The sequence below is a fragment of the Microcaecilia unicolor genome, chromosome 1 (assembly GCF_901765095.1).
Source record: "Microcaecilia unicolor chromosome 1, aMicUni1.1, whole genome shotgun sequence".
In the NCBI taxonomy this organism is placed as follows: domain Eukaryota; kingdom Metazoa; phylum Chordata; class Amphibia; order Gymnophiona; family Siphonopidae; genus Microcaecilia; species Microcaecilia unicolor.
Window position 1 is genome coordinate 616,913,540 of NC_044031.1, and position 18,561 is coordinate 616,932,100.

An 18,561-nucleotide genomic window follows, 5' to 3' on the forward strand; every position below is an offset into this window, starting at 1 on the left:
GAATAGCTAGTAATAGCTCCCCTCCTCCAATTCGACATGTCCAGTGCTTCGACATGGTAACCATAATACACTACTAAGACTCCTAGACTACTTCAGGATCGGAGGAAATATACTTAGTTGGATCAAGGGTTTCCTAACCACTAGACATATGGAGGAGTGGCCTAGTGGTTAGGGTGATGGACTTTGGTCCTGGGGAACTGAGGAACTGAGTTCGATTCCAGGCACAGGCAGCTCCTTGTGACTCTGGGCAAGTCACTTAACCCTCCATTGCCCGCCGCATTGAGCCTACCATGAGTGGGAAAGCGCGGGTTACAAATGTAACAAAAATAAAAAATAAATATCAAGTGAAATCAAATTCAAACATATCATCACCATGGAAAGCAGACTGCAGAGTACCTCAGGGATCACCATCACTGATCCTCTTCAACCTAATGATGACCCCACTAGCCAAGTCCTTATCCGACCAAGGTCTTAACCCTTTCATCTATGCGGACGATGTCACAATATACAATCCTTACAAACAAGATCCGACAGAAATCACTAACAAAATTAAGCTCGGCTTGAACATCATGGACTCATGGGCAAATGCATTTCAACTAAAACTCAATACAGTTAAAACACACTGCCTCATCCTCTCATCCCAATACAATGTGAACAACCCCATAAATATAAACACCCCAGATTACACCCTCCCATCTCAGACAGCCTGAAACTCCTCGGTGTTACAATCGACCGCAACCTAATAGAGAGCCACGTGAAATTCACAACTAAGAAAATGTTCCACTCATTGTGGAAACTCAAACGCGTGAAACCATTCTTCCCGAGGGAAACATTTCGGAACCTGATAGAATCAATGGTACTAAGCCACCTAGATTACTGCAATGGAATTTATGCGGGATGCAAAGAACAATTCATAAAGAAACTTCAGATCGCTCAAAACACGGCAGCCAGGCTTATATTTGGAAAAATGCAATTTGAAAGCGCCAAGCCCCTCCGTGAAAAACTGCACTGGCTCCCAATCAGAGAACGTACTGCTTTCAAAATCTGCACCCTGGTTCATAAGATTATCTATGGAGAAGCCCCAGGATACATGACAGACCTCATCGACCTACCAATCAGAAATACAACTGGATCAACACAAACATATCTAAACCTCCACTACCCAAGCTGCAAAGGACTCAAATACAAATCACCTTATGCATCCAGCTTTTCCTACATAGCACACAACTATGGAACGCACTACCAAAAGCTGTGAAAACAATCTATAACCACCTAAACTTCCGGAAATCACTAAAAACCTACTTGTTCAAAAGGCATACCCTACCGACCCTACTTAAATACCTGAACCCTGCAACACTACGAAATGAAAGAACGTAATGGATATAACTTAACTCTTCCTCTATACATTCGCTAATTATGTTTGTTCCACATGAACCGTATTCTACCATAACACCATTGTGTAACTGTTTATACCGGAATTGGCGAATGCCTTTACGGTACTATGTAAGCCACATTGAGCCTGCAAATAGGTGGGAAAATGTGGGATGTGTGCAACAAATAAATAAATTAATTACTTAATTTTATTAATTTAGATTTAGGTCAGGCCTTTTAATTGGTAGCAAGGAAAACAAACTATTGGATCAAATATTTTGCTAACTTCAAAATGGACTTATTTCTTTTCCAACATGAAAGGCATCAGTTGTCAGACCTCCAGAACCAAGGTCCCTACAGGACTTTCCCTGATTCTAGAAACTTTAGTGGCTCTGAAAAGTTGTAAATTTTCTGCCAAAGTAATACATAAAGGGATAGATTCAAGAAAGTGTTCCAAACTTAAAACCTATCCTAATTGTCTCTTTAGCCATATCCATACCATCATTCTGGCGCAATGTCAAAAGACTACATTTCCCGGAGGGCACCAGTCGTTTCCATGGCTACACGGCAGCTCTTTTCCATCCTCACTCCCCTCCCGCTCCTTCAAGCTTGTTCTTGCTCTCTATCGCCCCCTGGTGGTGAAGGCGCGGGTGACGTCAGGTTGTCGCTGGTGACGGGGACGCGGCACGAGCCCTCGGAGTAGCCGCTGCAGCAGCCACCGCGAGGCGAATTGAAGCGGGGAAGGGGAGGGCGAGCGCCAAGAGAGTAACCGCTGCTGAGTGACGGCACTGACACGGGGCTGCGGCTGCCGGAGGATGGAGCGGGGGCAGCGCCGGAGCCCGAGCAACGGATGCAGATAAGCGCGAAAGCAGCAACGGAGAAAAAGAACCGAAATTCCCGGAGGGAAGATGGCGGAGAGGTAACAGCATTCCAATTTCTTATTTAATTTAATCGCAGGGGTAATATTTCTGTGAGCGCCGTTCTGCTGCCCGTTCTGCAGTTGCACTCAGCTTGCTCGGCGGCCGGCGCCCTCACGTTCCGGGGGAAAGGGAAAGAGAAAAAAAAAAGACTCCTAACCAGCAAATCTCTCCAATTCCACCCTGTTCTGTAGCAAAGCCGATAGTTGCCATCCTCTGGAGTTACAAACATAAAATTATTATTATTCTCGTTGCAAGCGGGGGTCCGTTCCCTCTCCCTATCGCCTCCGCGTCTGCTTTCCTGCAGGCAGGTTAGAGCTTGAATAGAGAAGACGCGGCAGTGTGTGCTTCCCTGTGCATGTATTACTAATATTAATAATAATAATAATAATAGTGGCACCTTTTTTTCTGAAGCGGGCAGGGTTGGAGCACTTTAAGCGTGCGCGCGTTACCCCCTTATGCTGCTGCCGTCTCTCTCCTCCCCCCTCGTCGTACCAGGGGATTTAGAGGACTCTTCTCTCTGCATATAGGGGATGAATGTTTTATTCTGCGAGTTCATAAGGGAGAGGGGGGGGGGGGGGGGTCATCTCTTGTCAGCACAGGTGCCTTGATGGCAGAGTATGTCTACCACTTCTGTTTACTATCTGGTCCATTGGTAACCAAATGTGTGGACACGGTGGTTATAAAGTGATGCTGGAAATATATATATATATATAATCTGGATGAGGTGGTTTCATGTAGTGGGCTCAGTGTTGCACAAGATATGTAACCACCTGTTGCAGAAGGTGGGAATGGACCTCTTCCAGAGTTACACAACATGTCTTTATTTTTCTATGTGTCACCCAATGATTTTGAAAGGCACCTGCGAGAATGGAGTAAATGCCATATCATTCACTGAAGAGTGTTTTATGAAAAACTTGAAAACTAGAAGTGGACAAAGCCATGGGGCAGGATGAAATACATCCTAGGATACTGATAGAACTCTGAGAGGTTCTTGTGAGTCCTCTAAAGGATACATTTTTCACAGATCCTTGGAGACGGAGAAGTTCCATGTGATTGGAGATGGAAAAGTTGTGGAGGCTGCTAAAAGAAAGGACAGTGAAATTTCTAGAACTGATTCAAGATCCAAAGGAATATTGTGCCAGACAAATCTGATTTATTTCATTGGGTGACCGGAGAATTAAATTGAAGGCATGTGTTGGATGTGTTGTACTTAGATTTCAGCAAAGCCTTTGATACTGTTCCTTATAGAATTATGGGAGGCTTATAAATACATTGAATGCCCTGGGGGTGAATCCCAAGGTGGTAAACTTGGTTAGAAATTGGTTGACTGACTTGAACAAGGTAGTGGTAAATTCATTTCACTTGGAAGAAAGAAAGGTAAGTAGTGGTGTGCCTCAAGGATTGGGCCTGGGACCGTTTTGCTCAGTGTCTGTGAGTGAGATGGCTGAAGGGATAGGATAAAAATTTGCCTTTTTTTATGGATGACACAAACTTTGCAGCACAGTGGACACCCTGGAAGGAGTACACAACATAAGAAGTGATCTACAATATTAGAAGTTTGATAGTTGAAGATTAATGACACGGAATGCAAAGTGAGGGCATTTTGATTGCAGAAATCTAAATCTAAAGAAGTTGTATTGGATAGGAGGGAGACCGATGTACCTGATATCCTCGGACACCATCATCCTAAGGTCCCAAGATTGCTAAACAGTGCGACAAGACAGTGGACAAAGCCAGAAGTATGTTAGGTGTTTAGAGAGAAGCATAACTAGCACTAGGGAGGAGGTGATAATACCTCTATACGAGTTGTTGGTAAAGCCCCACCTGGAATACTGTGTTCAGTTTTGGAGGCTGCATTTTGCTACAGATATAAAAAGCCCTTGGAATAAGTTCAGAGGAAGGTGACGAAAATGCTACGGGGTCTGCCTTAGAAGACAAATGAGAAGAGACGTGAAGACCTGAATATGCATACTATAGAGGAGAGAAGAGAAAGAGGTGATACGGTACAGACGTTAAACGCTTGAAAGGTAGGATTGGGCAAACAAATCTTTTTCAAAGATGAGAACATTTTCTGAATTCAAGAAAGCTTGGGACTGGTGTATAGGATCTGTAAGGGAGAGAAGGGTAGTAGATGGCATGGATGATGACAAAAAAACAAAAACGTGCCTATACGTATATATTTTTATTGTTCTTGTTAGTAAATCTTAATATTAAAAAAGGAGGAAAACGATCTCAGCAAGTCAGGAGCAAAGCAGTACCATGACTGTCTTTTTTTGCTTATTTTTTTTCTGGTTCCAATCATTGGTTAAAGAAACCTCCAAAAAATTGTAATGCACTTTGGGGGGCTTTTACTAAGCTGCGGTAGCGTTTTTAGCTCATAGTAGAGATCAGTTGGCGGTAAAAGCTGAGACGCCCATTATATTCCTATGGGTGTCTTGGCGTTTACTGCCAGTTGATTTCTACCGCATGCTGAAAAGAATACCGCAGCTTAGTAAATGACCCCCTTATTAATTCAGTACTACGTCTTATCTTCTTCATGTCCAATTCTTGTATTATATCTTCTCCATATTTAATTAACTATTTCATTTTTACTTTTTCAGTTGAAGAGCTGCAGTTATACATACTTGATAATTTACATAGCAGCAACAGTATTGAATAATCTTGGATATATGCATCCTCAAAGAGTCCAAAATCTAATAATGGCTTATCCCCCACCTTTTTTATAAAGCTGCACTAGCTTTGTAAAAGGGAGGGGGGTTAGTCATTGGTATACTAAAGTACTTATCTCGTGTATCCTGACAGGGTCCTCTGTTTCACCAAAGCTTTGTCAGGGAAAAGAAAGTGCCATACAGTATAGAAAATACTGCTCAACAAATGCAGCAAGCAGTATTTGTTATGTATGGCACTTTCTTTTCTCCTGACGAAGCTTTGGTGAAACGGAGGACCCCATCGGGACACACAAGATAAGTGCTTTAGTATATCGATAACTAAGCCTTTATTAGATTTTGGACTATTTGAGGATGCAAATCATCCAAGATCATTCAATACTGTTGCTTCTGTGTAAACTATCAAATGTGTATGACTGCTGCTCTTCAAATGAAAAAGAAAAAATTAAATAGTTACTTACATATGGAGAAGATATAATACAAGTAATTGGACATGAACAAAATAAGAAGTAGTATTGAATTAATAATGTGCACTATAATTTTTCTGGAGTTTTTTTTTTTTTTTTTTACCAATGATTGGAACTGGGAGTCCTGAAGCAGTGACGTTCCGAGGGGCGCTGACACCTGGGGCGGATCGCCGAAGCGCAACCCCCCCCGCGAAGGGACACCTCCCACCCCGGCAAAAGACCCCCCCCGGGTGCATGCTGCTGGGGGGGGGGGGGTGCTGTGCGCGCCGGTCAGCGTCGTTGGTTTCCATGCTCCCTCTGCCCCGGGAACAGGTTACTTCCTGTTCCGGGGCAGAGGGAGCATGGAAACCAACCACGCTGACCGGCGTGCGGCACCCCCTCCCCCCCAGCGGCGTGCACCCGGGGCAGACCGCCCCCACCGCCCCCCCTTGGTACGCCACTGTCCTGAAGGAATCAAAAAGATAGTCATAGTCATGGTACTGCTTTGCTCCGGACCCACTGAGGTTTTTTCCTCCATTTTTAATATTAATGTTTAATAACAAGAAAGAAAAATGTAATTCTTTATGTATAGGCACGGTTTTGTGTTTTGTGATTATCATATCCTTTTGATTTTGTTTGTTTTCTGCAGGATGAGACGGGATAAGCCACATGGTCTTTATTTGCCTTCATTATTTTCTATGTATATAACGAAGACATGAAATGAAATAACAAGGAGGTAAGCTTAAAAACAACATCCATAAATACTTTTTCACCAAAAGGGTGGTAGATGCCTAGAATGCCCTCCTGGTGGAGGTAGTTGGGATAAAAACAGTGACAGAAGTCAAAAGGTATGGGATAAATACAGAGGATTCCTATCTAGCAAGAGGATGGTACCAAAAGAAAATGACATAGATGGTTGTAACCTTCACATAAAGGCAGGTACAGTTCAAAAGGCATGTTCCTCACAGAGTGGTAGGTATGTCTTTAGCCACCCTGCTGGGCAGACTAGATGGATTATACTTGTCTTTGTCTGCTGTCCATATCAGATATGCATTTGTTCCACTCTTGTACAGGCGGAAGCATTGTGCAGGTCATCTCTCCAGTAGTTTGGCAAGTGTGGCATGTGTGATTTACACTTATTGTAATATTGCTTACAGTGTGAAATTGTGTGTGTACTTATTATACCTTTTGAGGCATTACGGTGGGCACAGATTTAGGGATAGGTAACTGCCCAGGGGGCCAAATTTAAAAGAACTAAGGAGCAGATACTCAAAAGTTGCCGTTAAATAATGTGTTCATTTATAGTTGTTGTTGAACTTACAGATTTCTAAACAGCAACCAATGTTCAGAGGAAATCGTATGGAAATTCTTCAAGCAGCTCTGTAGGGAAAGCACCTAGCACATGCACAGAACAGTCTCTTATTAAGTGTCCATATTCTGTGCATGGGAAAAAGGGCCATTATTTTAATTATGTTGCCGGCTCCACTGTCCTGCTGCACTCTCTCCTTTCCCCTGTAGTGCTCTGATGTTGGCTCCACCTTCCTCCTGCAGCTCCTGAAAACTCTCCTCTTGTTTCTTTGCCACTTTGGGGAACTCCTCTTCCTCCTCACTGATGTCACTCTTGACATAGCTGACATCATAGGGGCTTTTCATAGCTGATTGCTTTTGTTTCTCTGCCCTTGTGTGAGGGATTTCACTATCATGAGGCTGCTTGTATCTGAGCTGTTCTCTGCTCCCTCACTTGCTGATCAGCTGTTTTGCTTCGCCCTAGCAAAAGCAAAAAAATGCCAGCAAGTGCTCCTTTACATTTCCCACACATGTGCAGATACTATTAAAAATGGAAGTAGAATGCTCCTCCGAGAAGTTGCCCTCATTCAACGATAGCTTCAGACCTGCCGGAAAATTTTGCATGTTAAAGGTAGGCGCTTCTTTCTGTGCGTCACTCGGAATACTCATTTTTAATACTTATGAGTTCTTTGTAATACATTTGCATAGGATTATCGTTAGCTGCTGCCCCGAATGGTAAAAATCACGCAGAACCCTTTTGTGCATTAGACACTGAATAGCTTGATCACTAGACTTGCTAGAACCAGTCTAAATCAGACGTTGCTAGCATGGTAGCTTGAGCATCGGGCCCTAAATATATAGGCCAAATGGAAGCCTACTCCCAGTTATTTTAAGGCCATATGCTGCTTCAAAGTAGGAGCACCGTGGTTCTCTGGCCTTTCTCTGTGCCTCTTCTGACTCTCCAATTTTTGGGTATCTCTAACAGCCCCCTTCCCTTATTGTCTGGGATCTGTTCTCTAGTCTTGCCTGTGGACACCAAAATTTTAATTCTTAGTCATCTGTACCAGACCAGTCCAGACTAATGGGTTGTATCCATCCACCAGCAGAAGGAGACAGAGAAAATAGTTCCAAGTAATCTGCTCCCTTATGGGTATCGTGCAGCCTGGAATGGTCCAGTATTTTCTCTGTCTCCTAGTGGATGGTGGACTGATAGTGCAGTCTCTCTTTGTGACTGGCAGTTAGCTCCTGTCCCAGCTTGTTTCTGGATGACAGGGAGCCAGGGGTGTGCTGGTAGCCCAGGTTTGTGTGTTTTGTGAGACACTCGGTGGTCCTAGGTCCCTCATCTGCCAGCTAGGGTGATATCCAGTGGTACTGGTTCCCTTCCTGTTGGCCTTTGCAGCGAGGTGATGGTTGACTGTGGCATGGAGCAACTTTAACTTCCCTGTGGGACTCTTTTCCTTCAGTTGGTTACCAGGTATGACTTGGCTTCTTCTGCCTGAAAGGTAAGCGATTCCTTTTTGTTTGGCTTGCTGAGAGGACACTGATTTATATAGTCTGGGGAGCAGACTATAGACACTGATTAAAAAAAAAAAAAAAGACAAAAAGGGGGAAGGAGAAATGGAAAGACACGCATTTGGTTGTGCCTTTCTTACTTTCCCTTGGCTTCACTGGTCTCAGTATATTTTCTTCATGATGGCGGTTCCTTCCCTGGTGTTTTTGGCGGGCTGTTTCATATGTTCTGCCTGCTACTTCTCTCTGTAGTCTTCTGTGATGATTGGAGCGGTTTTCAGCATCAGCACCCTCTGGATCCTGCTTGTGCTTTCCTGTTGGAGTTTTCAGCGGGCCACTTACCTTTTGCTGCTGTAGGGCAGTTTCAGGGTTCTCTTTGGTCTAGCACGGTGGGGACCGCTCAGATGGGGGGGGGGGGGGGGTGGTATCCGCTGTGGTTCTGGCCTTCGGAACAGCCGACTTCCCTTCTTCGTCTCCCGGTGGAACTTTGGATTCTGGAGGCCCAGCTCGTTTTTTTTTTTTCTAGCATGGTTTGTGGTCAAGGGACTGGGGAATCTGGATCAGCTTCCTGCGGCCTAGAGTCTGCGGTTTGTCCTTTTCTGGATAGCTGCGGTGTTTTCTAGGGCACGGGTTTTCTTTTGCCTGCCTATCAGTACTCTCTCCTCTCTTCTCTTCGGTTTGTTCTCGACACACCTTGGACTTTTGAGGGTGCCTATTTGGGCACAGTTTCTCTTGTGCGCCGTTGGACTTTGGAGCTGGTACAGGTGGCTTGGCGTGGCTCCCTGCTAGCAGGCAGTCTGGCTCTTGTTTGGGCTGCTACTCTTACTACTACTACTACTACTACTTAACATTTCTAAAGGGCTACTAGGGTTACGCAGCGCTGTACAGTTTAACATAGAAGGACAGTCCCTGCTCAAGGAGCTTACAATCTAAAGGACAAGTGTACAGTCAGTCAAATTGGGGCAGTCTAGATTTCCTGAATAGAGGCATAAAGGTTGGGTGCCGAAGGCGACATTGAAGAGGTGGGCTTTGAGCAAAGATTTGAAGATGGGCAGGGAGGGGGCTTGGCGAATGGGCTCAGGAAGTTTATTCCAAGCATAGGGTGAGGCGAGGCAGAAAGGGCGGAGCCTGGAGTTGGCGGTGGTGGAGAAGGGTACTGGAGGAGGGATTTGTCCTGTGAGCGGAGGTTTTGGGTGGGAACGTAAGGGGAGATGAGGGTAGAGAGGTAATAAGGGGCTGTGGTCTGAGTGCATTTGTAGGTTAGAAGGTGAAGCTTGAACTGTATACAGTACCTGATCGGAAGCCAGTGAAGTGACTTGAGGAGAGGGGTGATATGAGCATATCGGTCCAGGCGGAATATAAGACGTGCAGCAGAGTTCTGCATGGATTGAAGGGGGGATAGATGGTTAAGTGGGAGGCTAATGGGGAGTAGGTTGCAGTAATCAAGACGAGAGGTAATGAGAGAGTGGACGAGAGTTCGGGTGGTGTGCTCAGAGAGGAAAGGGCAAATTTTGCTGATGTTAAAGAGAAAGAAGCGACAGGTCTTGGCTATCTGCTGGATATGCGCAGAGAAGGAGAGGGAGGAGTCGAAGATGACTCCGAGGTTGCGGGCAGATGAGACGGGGAGGATGAGTGTGTTATTGACTGAGATGAGAGTGGAGGAAGAGGAGAAGTGGGTTTTGGTGGAAAGACGATAAGCTCGGTCTTGGCCATGTTCAGTTTCAGGTGGTGGTTGGACATCCATGCAGCAATGTTGGATAAGTAGGCCGATACTTTGGCCTGGGTTTCCGCAGTGATGTCTGGTGTGGATAGATAAAGCTGGGTGTCATCAGCATAAAGATGATATTGGAAACCATGCGATGAGATCAGCGAGCCCAGGGAAGAGGTGTAGATTGAAAAAAGAAGGGGTCCAAGGACAGATCCCTGAGGAACTGCAACAGAGAGCGGGATGGGGGTGGAGGAAGATCCCTGAGAATGTACTCTGAAGGTACGGTGGGAGAGATAAGAGGAGAACCAGAGAGAACAGAACCCTGGAACCCAAATGAGGACAGTGTGGCAAGAAGTAACTCATGGTTGACAGTGTCAAAAGCGGCGGATAGGTCGAGGAGGATGAGGATGGAGTAGTGACCTTTGGATTTTGCAAGGAACAGGTCATTACAGACTTTAGAAAGTGCCGTTTCTGTTGAGTGTAGAGGGTGAAAACCGGATTGAAGCGGATCGAGGATGGCATGAGAGGAGAGAAATCAAGGCAGCGGCTGTGAACGGTGCGGCGTTTTCAAGTATCTTGGAGAGGAAGGGTAGGAGGGAGATGGGGCGGTAGTTGGAGGGACAGGTAGGGTCAAGTGATGTGTCTTGCTGTGTCTGAGGCTGTTTTGTGCTATTTTGTCTTGCGGGTGATACTGCCCTCAGCATCTGCGGGCTGCATGCCACTTCCTTTTCCCGCGGACTGCGGTTCCTATCTGGTTGGTGGCAGCGTCTCATCTTCTGCCAGTGCGGCAGTTTCTTTGTTTCTTTTTTCCAGCAGCACCTCCATTTTTGGGGGACATAGCTCGGCTTAGGTGAGTCTTTCTTTGTTTCAATTGTCAGAATGAAGAACAGGAAAACGCCTCTATGAATATCCAAAAACAACAAAAAAGAGCAGACAACATAAGTATCAGCTCTGGGAGTATATGTAAGAAGATCCCGCATAGGTGATTGTTCAGGAAGAAAACCTTTATGGCACCAAAATGGACCTGACATAGGACTGTGTTTCAGCGGGATAACCTGCCTCCCACAGGGGTCGTAGAGAAACTCCAAATAAAACAATAACATTTAAAAACCAAATACAGCAAAAGTATTAAAAATGATAAATAAAAAATAATATATGAAAGGGGAACATTAAAACCAACATTACAATGGACTGGTGGAACTTTTAGAACAAATTAAAAATCCAGGTATCGCCTGGTGTGATATTATAAGAAAACTAGCCGTTAAGCCCGTTAAAACGGGCAAGTTTTTGTTCTAAATTTAATAATTCTCACCTCCATCCATCCATGTCCAGCAACCCTCCTTTGTCCCCTGCCCTCCCCTCCATCGATCCATGTCCAGCAACCCTGCAGTCTCCCCTGCCCTCCCCCCATGTCCAGCAGCCCTCCTCTCTCCCCTGGCCCCCCCCCCCGTCCACCAACCCTCCTCTTTCCCTTGGACTCCCCTCCCCCCGTCCACCAATCCTGCTCTCTCCCCTGCCCTCCCCCCATGTCCAGCAACCCTCCTCTTTCCCTTGGCCTCCCCCGTCCACCAACCCTGCTCTCTCCTCTGCCCTCCCCCCATGTCCAGCTACCCTCCTTCCTCCGTGCAGGGGGCCCGGCACAGAGGGGGGTGGGAGCGGCGGCGGCAACTTCGGGGAGGGGGTGGAGGTTGGTGCTTCGGCGATCTCGGCGACATCCATTACGTTCGGCCTGTTCTGACCTCTCCGCCCCTCGCCCCACCTCTTGATCTTGGTGACCTCCATTACGTTCGGCCAGTTCTGTACTCTCCGTCCCTTGCCCCGCCTCTGACTCCTCCTCCTTTCTGGAGCTGGTGGAGGCGGGGCTTGGACTTTTTGTCGCAACGTTCGGGCTCTACTGTGCATTTGCGGGTGAATTGGTCACTTGTCATTTATATTGTTAGATAATATTTCTATATAGCAAATTTTCACTAATATAAATAACCTTTGAGTAAAAAGGAAATAAAAAGGCTAATCTAGCATGTATCAAATGTTGTTAAACATTAAATGCTGAAACAGTATTGGTAGCAGAGATAAAATAAATACACAATCTGCAAGAGATGCATTTATTTATTTATTAGTGACATTTATATCCCACATTATCCCAAACAAGTTTGAGTTCAATGTGGCTTACAATCAACAGTATAGGATACTTCCTTGTCATCAAGCAGATGAAGCAATTACGTATGGGTTGTGTCCATCAGCCAGCAGGGGGAGATAGAGAGCACTCAACTTATCACAGTGCCTCATGGCTAACTAGCTCCACTGCCTCTTCAGTATTCTCTATCTCCCCAAGCAGAGTGGCTGCAGCTTCTTCGAGCTCCATAAAAATCTGCCTGGGGTGGCTCCTGGCTTGCCAGTTGTTAGCCGGGGTGTTAGAGGCTATAGCAGCTTCACTTTGAAGGCACATAGGTCAGCCCTTTCCCTGCCTTACCCATGCCCCCTTGGATGTGGACATATTAGCTTGCTTTACCCTGTCCTTTCCCACTCAGTGGATGCAGGCACATTGGTTCGCCTTTCCCTGCCTTTCCTACTTATCTGAGCCTCCGGAGTGATTTTATTTACCTCTTTGCCTCTGCTTTCCTCACAGCGTTAAAAAAAAAAAAAATTAAAGTCGCGTCACGCTTTAGCGCAGCGATCTTGGAAAAGTGGTTTTTTTCTTGAGATTCTTCTGCAGGACTGGAGCTGTGATACTCGGTCTAGTGAGGTAAGAGTGTTTTCTGACTCCTCCGGGGGGCCCGCGATTGGGACGTTTTTGGCGCGAACCGCCATTTTTGAATTTTATCACTGTTTTCGGTGATGGCTGTGGAGACTGTAAAGCGCTGTTCTAAATGTGGCAAGCACAAATCAGCAGCGGGTCTGTAATTCGTGCTTTACAGACGGTAGAGCCGGCCCGAGCATGGCGAGCGGCGATCTTTCGCGCTCTGAACTGGCAGCGGTCGCCATTTTGGATTTTCCACATGGCGTGGCCTCCGTTGCAACGGAGAGCCTGAATCCGGGGGGGGGGGGGGTGTCCTCTGAGTGAGGCTAATAATAGAGCTGATAGCCCTGGGCAAAATCCGGGTGGTCAAGGAGCGGTTTTCCCCTGATTTTGTTTTAATGCTGCATAGGGCACACATGCTTAAAAGAGCTCTTCCACAGGGATCTTCGGACCCTCTGCCTGCCCCCTCGGTGGATCCTGGCCTTTTGGAGTTGGCTTTGCCTGTTTCTTATCCTCCTAATAAACGCAGAAGGGCTAATTCCCCTTCTGAGTGTGGCGCACCCCCCTTTCCCCCCCATGGTCTGGCTATGAGGATTTTGAGGGGTCTGGCAGAACTTCTTGGGCTGAGGAGCCAGAGTTGGGTGCAGAATTGCCACAGGAGCTTGATGATCCGTCTGCGGTGAGGATTTTCCACCGCAAGGAGCTGCCAGCGCTTATTTCAGATGCCTTACAAGCCCTCTCGATTGAAGATCCTGGGAGTGGCACAGCCTCCTCTGTTAATCCAAGGATGGCTAGTACCAGAAAGCCTGCTCGAGCCTTTCCTTTGCATGACTCCCATCCAAGAGCTTATTTCGGCTCAATGGGCTGACCCCGAGGGACCTTTGAAGGTTGCCAGGGCTATGGGGCAATTATACCCTCTGAGTGAGGAACATTTGGCTCGCTTTGCAATGCCTAAAGTGGATGCCCTGGTCACGGCTGTGACAAAGAGAACTACCCTCCCTGTTGAAGGAGGTGTTGCCCTGAAGGATATTCAAGATCGCAGGCTTGATTCAGCTCTGAAGCGGTCCTTTGATTTGGCAGGTCTCACTGTTCGGGCGTCTGCATGCAGTTGTTATGCTGCTAGAGCCTGCCTCACTTGGTTACAGCAGGCAGTGGAACAGCCCGGTGATGGAGCGGAGACCTTATCTGAAGTGGCTCCGCAGATGGAGTCGGCCTTGTCCTTTTTGGCTGACGCCCTTTATGATATGGTCAGAGCTTCGGCTAAACAAATGGCTGTAGCAGTGGTGGCTCGCTGCACTCTTTGGCTATGACATTGGGCGGCGGACATGGCCTCTAAGCAAAGGTTGGTGAAGTTGCCCTTTCAAGGCCTTCTCTTGTTTGGTGAGGAGCTGGAAAACGTTGTTAAAGGTCTGAGGGATTTCAAACCTCAGCGCTTGCCCGAAGATAGGCCGAAGCCTTCCTCTAAGGGTCAGGCGGTCCGCTCCTCTTACAGACCTCGCTTCTGTGAAGCTAGAAGGTGCCGTCCGGGGCGTGCTGCTGGGTTCACTTCTCGTGCCCGCTTTCAGCATTGAAACTCCTTTTGCTCGGACAAACGTTCCGCAGCTGACGGTTCAAGGCCTGGAGTTCAGGGACGACCCTCTCAATGATGGTGCGCCGGCCCCCTCCTCGTTTCCTGTCATCGGAGGAAGACTTTCCCTCTTTTTCGAGGAGTGGGCCAAAATCTCCGCAGATCAGTGGGTCTTGGACCTGATCAGAGACGGATACCCAATAGAATTCGATGCCCCGGTGAGAGACGTGTTTGTGGAGTCCCGAAGCGGTTCTGCCGCCAAACGGTCGGCGGTAGAGCAGACTTTGCACAGTCTGTGCCAGATAGGGGCTGTGACCCCGGTGTCTCCCGCCAAACAAAGTCTAGGCCGCTACTTCATTTACTTTGTGGTGCCATGAAAAGGCGGGTCTTTTCCCCCGATCCTGGACTTAAAAGAGCTAAACAAGTCCTTAAGAGTGCGGCATTTTCACATGGAAACCCTGCGCTCCGTCATTGCGGTGGTACAGCCAGGAGAATTTCTAACGTCTCTGGACCTGAAAGAAGCTTACTTGCACATACCAATTTGGCCCCCGCACCAGAAGTTTCTGCGGTTTGTGGTGTTGGGAAAACATTTCCAGTTTTGGGCCTTGCCTTTTGGCCTCGCCACAGCTCCCCGAACCTTCTCCAAGGTAATGGTGGTAGTAGCTGCCTTTCTCAGGCGAGAGGGTATCCGGGTTCACCCGTACCTAGACGACTGGCTCATCAGAGCAGACTCAGAAAAAGAGTCATCTAGCTACAGCCAGAGTGGTTTCAGTCCTTCAATCTCTGGGCTGGGTCGTCAATATGGCCAAATGTTACCTGACCCCCTCGCAATCTCTAGAATATTTGGGAGCCAGGTTCGACACAGCCTCGGGCTATGTGTTTCTTCCCGAGCAAAGGCGGTGCAAGCTTCAGAATCAGGTCCGTCTGCTCCTGAGGATGCCCCGCCCGCGAGCTTGGGACATTGTCAAGCTGTTAGGATCGATGACGGCCACCTTGGAAGTGGTGCCATGGGCGAGAGCGCACCTGAGACCTCTACAGTATTCTCTACTTCAACGATGGTCTCCAGTATCTCAGGATTATCAGTGCAGACTTTCTTGGCTCCCTGCGGCCCGCCTCAGTATGGAGTGGTGGCTCTCGGACAGCATGTTGTGGCGGGGAATGCTGCTGGCGCTCCCCGATTGATGCCTAGTGGTGACAGATGCCAGCCTGAAGGGCTAGGGCGCATATTGCCAGGGGAAGCATGCCCAGGGTTTGTGGACGCCCGACGAGTCGGAGTGGTCTGTCAACCGCCTGGAGTTGAAAGCGGTGTTTCTGGCTCTTCTGGCCTTTCAAGTGACCCTGGAAGGATTGACTGTCCGAGTGATGTCGGACAACACAACAGCAGTGGCCTACATAAATCGACAAGGCGGCACTCAGTGCAGAGCTCTAGCCGCGCAGGCCGAACAAATTTGCCACTGGGCCGAGGTGCATCTACAGTCCCTGTCAGCAGCTCACATTGCAGGTCAGAGCAACGTGCAAGCCGACTATCTAAGCAGGCATCAGATCGATCCAGCGGAGTGGGAACTAGCAGACGATGTATTTCTGCAGATATGTGCCAAATGGGGCAAGCCAGTGATGGATCTTATGGCGACCAGTTCCAATGCCAAAGTCCCGTGCTTCTTCAGCAGACGGAGGGATCCTCGCTCTGCCGGGTTGGATGCCTTGGTTCAACCCTGGCCCCAGGGCTTGCTGTATGTCTTCCCTCCGTGGCCCTTGATAGGGCGAGTGCTCCTGCGGATTCGGCTGCATCCAGGAGAAGTGGTGCTCATCCCCCCGGATTGGCCCAGGAGGCCTTGGTATGCGGACCTCCTACAGATGCTGTTGGAGGCTCCCTTTCCGTTACTCTGGTTCGCACCTGTTGTCACAGGGTCCGGTGGCCATGGAGGACGCCTGCCGCTTTGGTCTTTGGCATGGCGATTGAGAGGGCGCAATTGAGAGATAAAGGCTACTCAAATAAGGTAATTTCCACTCTCCTGCAGGCCGTAAGCGCTCCACTTCCGTGGCTTATGCCAGGATTTGGCGCCAGTTTGAAGTCTGTGTGTTTCAAGAGCGCTTTCTCCTTGCTGACTCCTGTCTCGCCGATTCAGGGCTTTTTGCAGGATAGTGTACACAAAGGCTTGGCCTATAATTCCCTGCGGGTGCAAGTGGCAGCATTGGCCTCCCTGCGTGGCAAGGTTGAAGGTGTCCTTAGCTTCTCATCCAGATGTGGCACGGTTTCTTAGAGGGGTGCTTCGGCTCCGTCCTCCCGTGCGGGCACCTTGTCCAGCTTGGAACCTGGGGTTAGTATTGAAGGCCCTTCAGGGGGCTCCCTTTGAACCTCTTCGGCGTGCTTCAGAGAAAGATTTGACACTGAAGGCCGTCTTTTTAGTGGCCATTACCTCGGCGAGACGGGTGTCAGAGCTCCAGGCGCTGTCCTGTAGAGACCCTTTTCTGCAATTCTCAAGTCAGGGGTCACGATTCGGACTGTGCCTTCCTTTATGCCTAAGGTGGTTTCAGCGTTTCACCTAAACCAGCCTGTTTTTTTCCCTCCTTTCTTGAGGAGAAGTTTCCGGATTCATTTGGGCAGTTGCACCTTTTGGATGTGCGCAGGACTCTGTTGCAGTATCTGCGAATTACAAATTCTTTCAGGACCTCTGATCATCTTTTTGTGCTGTTTGCAGGTCCTCGCAGAGGGTCTTCAGCGTGTAAAGCCACTATTGCCCGTTGGCTCAAAGAAGCTATCTTTTCAGCATATCTGCTGTCTGGCCAGGCTCCGCCTGAAGCCTTTAAGGCACATTCCACAAGAGCGATTTCCTCTTCCTGGGCGGAAACTGGAGCACTATCTCTTCATGAGATTTGCAGTGCTGCAACATGGGCTTCTAAGCTCTTTCGCCCGACATTACAGGCTGGATGTGGCTGCCAGAGGGATGCGCGTTTTGGAGCACAGGTGCTAGCGTGGTGTGGCTTGTTCCCACCCTATTTAGGGATTGCTTTGTTACATCCCATACGTAATGCTTCATCTGCTTGATGACAAGGAAGGAAAAATTAGGTTAACATGATAATTTTCTTTCCTTTAGTCATAGCAGATGAAGCCATGAGCCCTCCCTGTATGATTGTCTATATTGCAGTGATTCTGATTTTAGGTGCTGTTCTTGTTTCCTGAAGTTATATTCCTTCCTTGGGGAGTCGGAAAACAGTCTTCAGGATTCTTGTTACAGTTATTTATTTATTTTTTTTTTTTGTTATATTTGTACCCCGCGCTTTCCCACTCATGGCAGGCTCTATGCGGCAGGCAATGGAGGGTTAAGTAACTTGCCCAGAGTCACAAGGAGCTGCCTGTGCCGGGAATCGAACTCAGTTCCTCAGTTCCCCAGGACCAAAGTCCACCACCCTAACCACTAGTCCACTCCTCCACTCCATAGGAGGATGAGTTCATTCCCTCCAGTTCATGTTTTGGGAGGATGAGTTTATTCTCTCCAGGAGGATGCAAGTATTCCCTCCGTTTATACAAAGTGGAGGACGAGTTTATTCCCTCCAGGTGGAAATGAAAACGGTAACGGAATTCAAACATGCGTGGGATAAGCATAAAGGAATCCTGTGTCGAAGGAATGGATCCTCAGGAACTTAGTCAAGATTGGGAGGCAGGGCTGGTGGTTGGGAGGTGGGGATAGTGCTGGGCAGACTTATACAGTCTGTGCCAGAGCCGGTGGTGGGCAGCGGGACTGGTGGTTGGGAGGCAGGGATAGTGCTGGACAGACTTGTACGGTCTGTGCCAGAGCCGGTGGTTGGGAGGAGGGGCTGGTGGTTGGGAGGCGGGGATAGTGCTGGGCAGACTTATACGGTCTGTGCCCTGAAGAGCACAGGTACAAATCAAAGTAGGGTATACACAAAAAGCAGCAAATATGAGTTATCTTGTTGGGCAGACTGGATGGACCGTGCAGGTCTTTTTCTGCCGTCATCTACTATGTTATGTTACTATGAGTTCATTCCCTCCTTTTGTGAGTTCATGCCCTTGTTAAGGGGCCATCGTTCGCTGTGAGGAAAGTTCATGTTATTCCCATTGCGGTTTGCCATACTGCTTTGGAAGCTTCAAATACTGAAGAGGCAGTGGAGCTAGCTGGCCATGAGGCACTGTGAAAAGTTGAGTGCGCTCTATCTCCCCCTGCTGGTTGAAGGACACAACCAGTGCACTTTTTGTAGAAAAAAAGGTGCCGGTACTCATTGTGGGCGGGGTCACCACATATGGCTCCACCCCTGTTGTAACCACACCCCCGTTAGCCACACCCCTTATTCCAGCCATGGCACATATAAACAGACATTGAAAATATTATA

At 48.0% G+C, this 18,561-nt stretch overlaps 1 protein-coding gene across 1 annotated transcript in view; it reads left to right on the top strand.

Moving 5' to 3' along the window:
• Window positions 1–2,054: 2,054 nt before the first annotated feature.
• The window catches only part of ARHGAP39 (Rho GTPase activating protein 39), a 503,675-nt gene continuing 487,168 nt past the window's right edge, over window positions 2,055–18,561 (top strand). Inside the window, exon 1 of the mRNA XM_030219972.1 lies at window positions 2,055–2,290. Within this exon, the coding sequence (XP_030075832.1) occupies window positions 2,280–2,290 (11 nt within the window). The 5' untranslated portion in view covers window positions 2,055–2,279. The remainder of the gene's footprint in view (window positions 2,291–18,561) is intronic.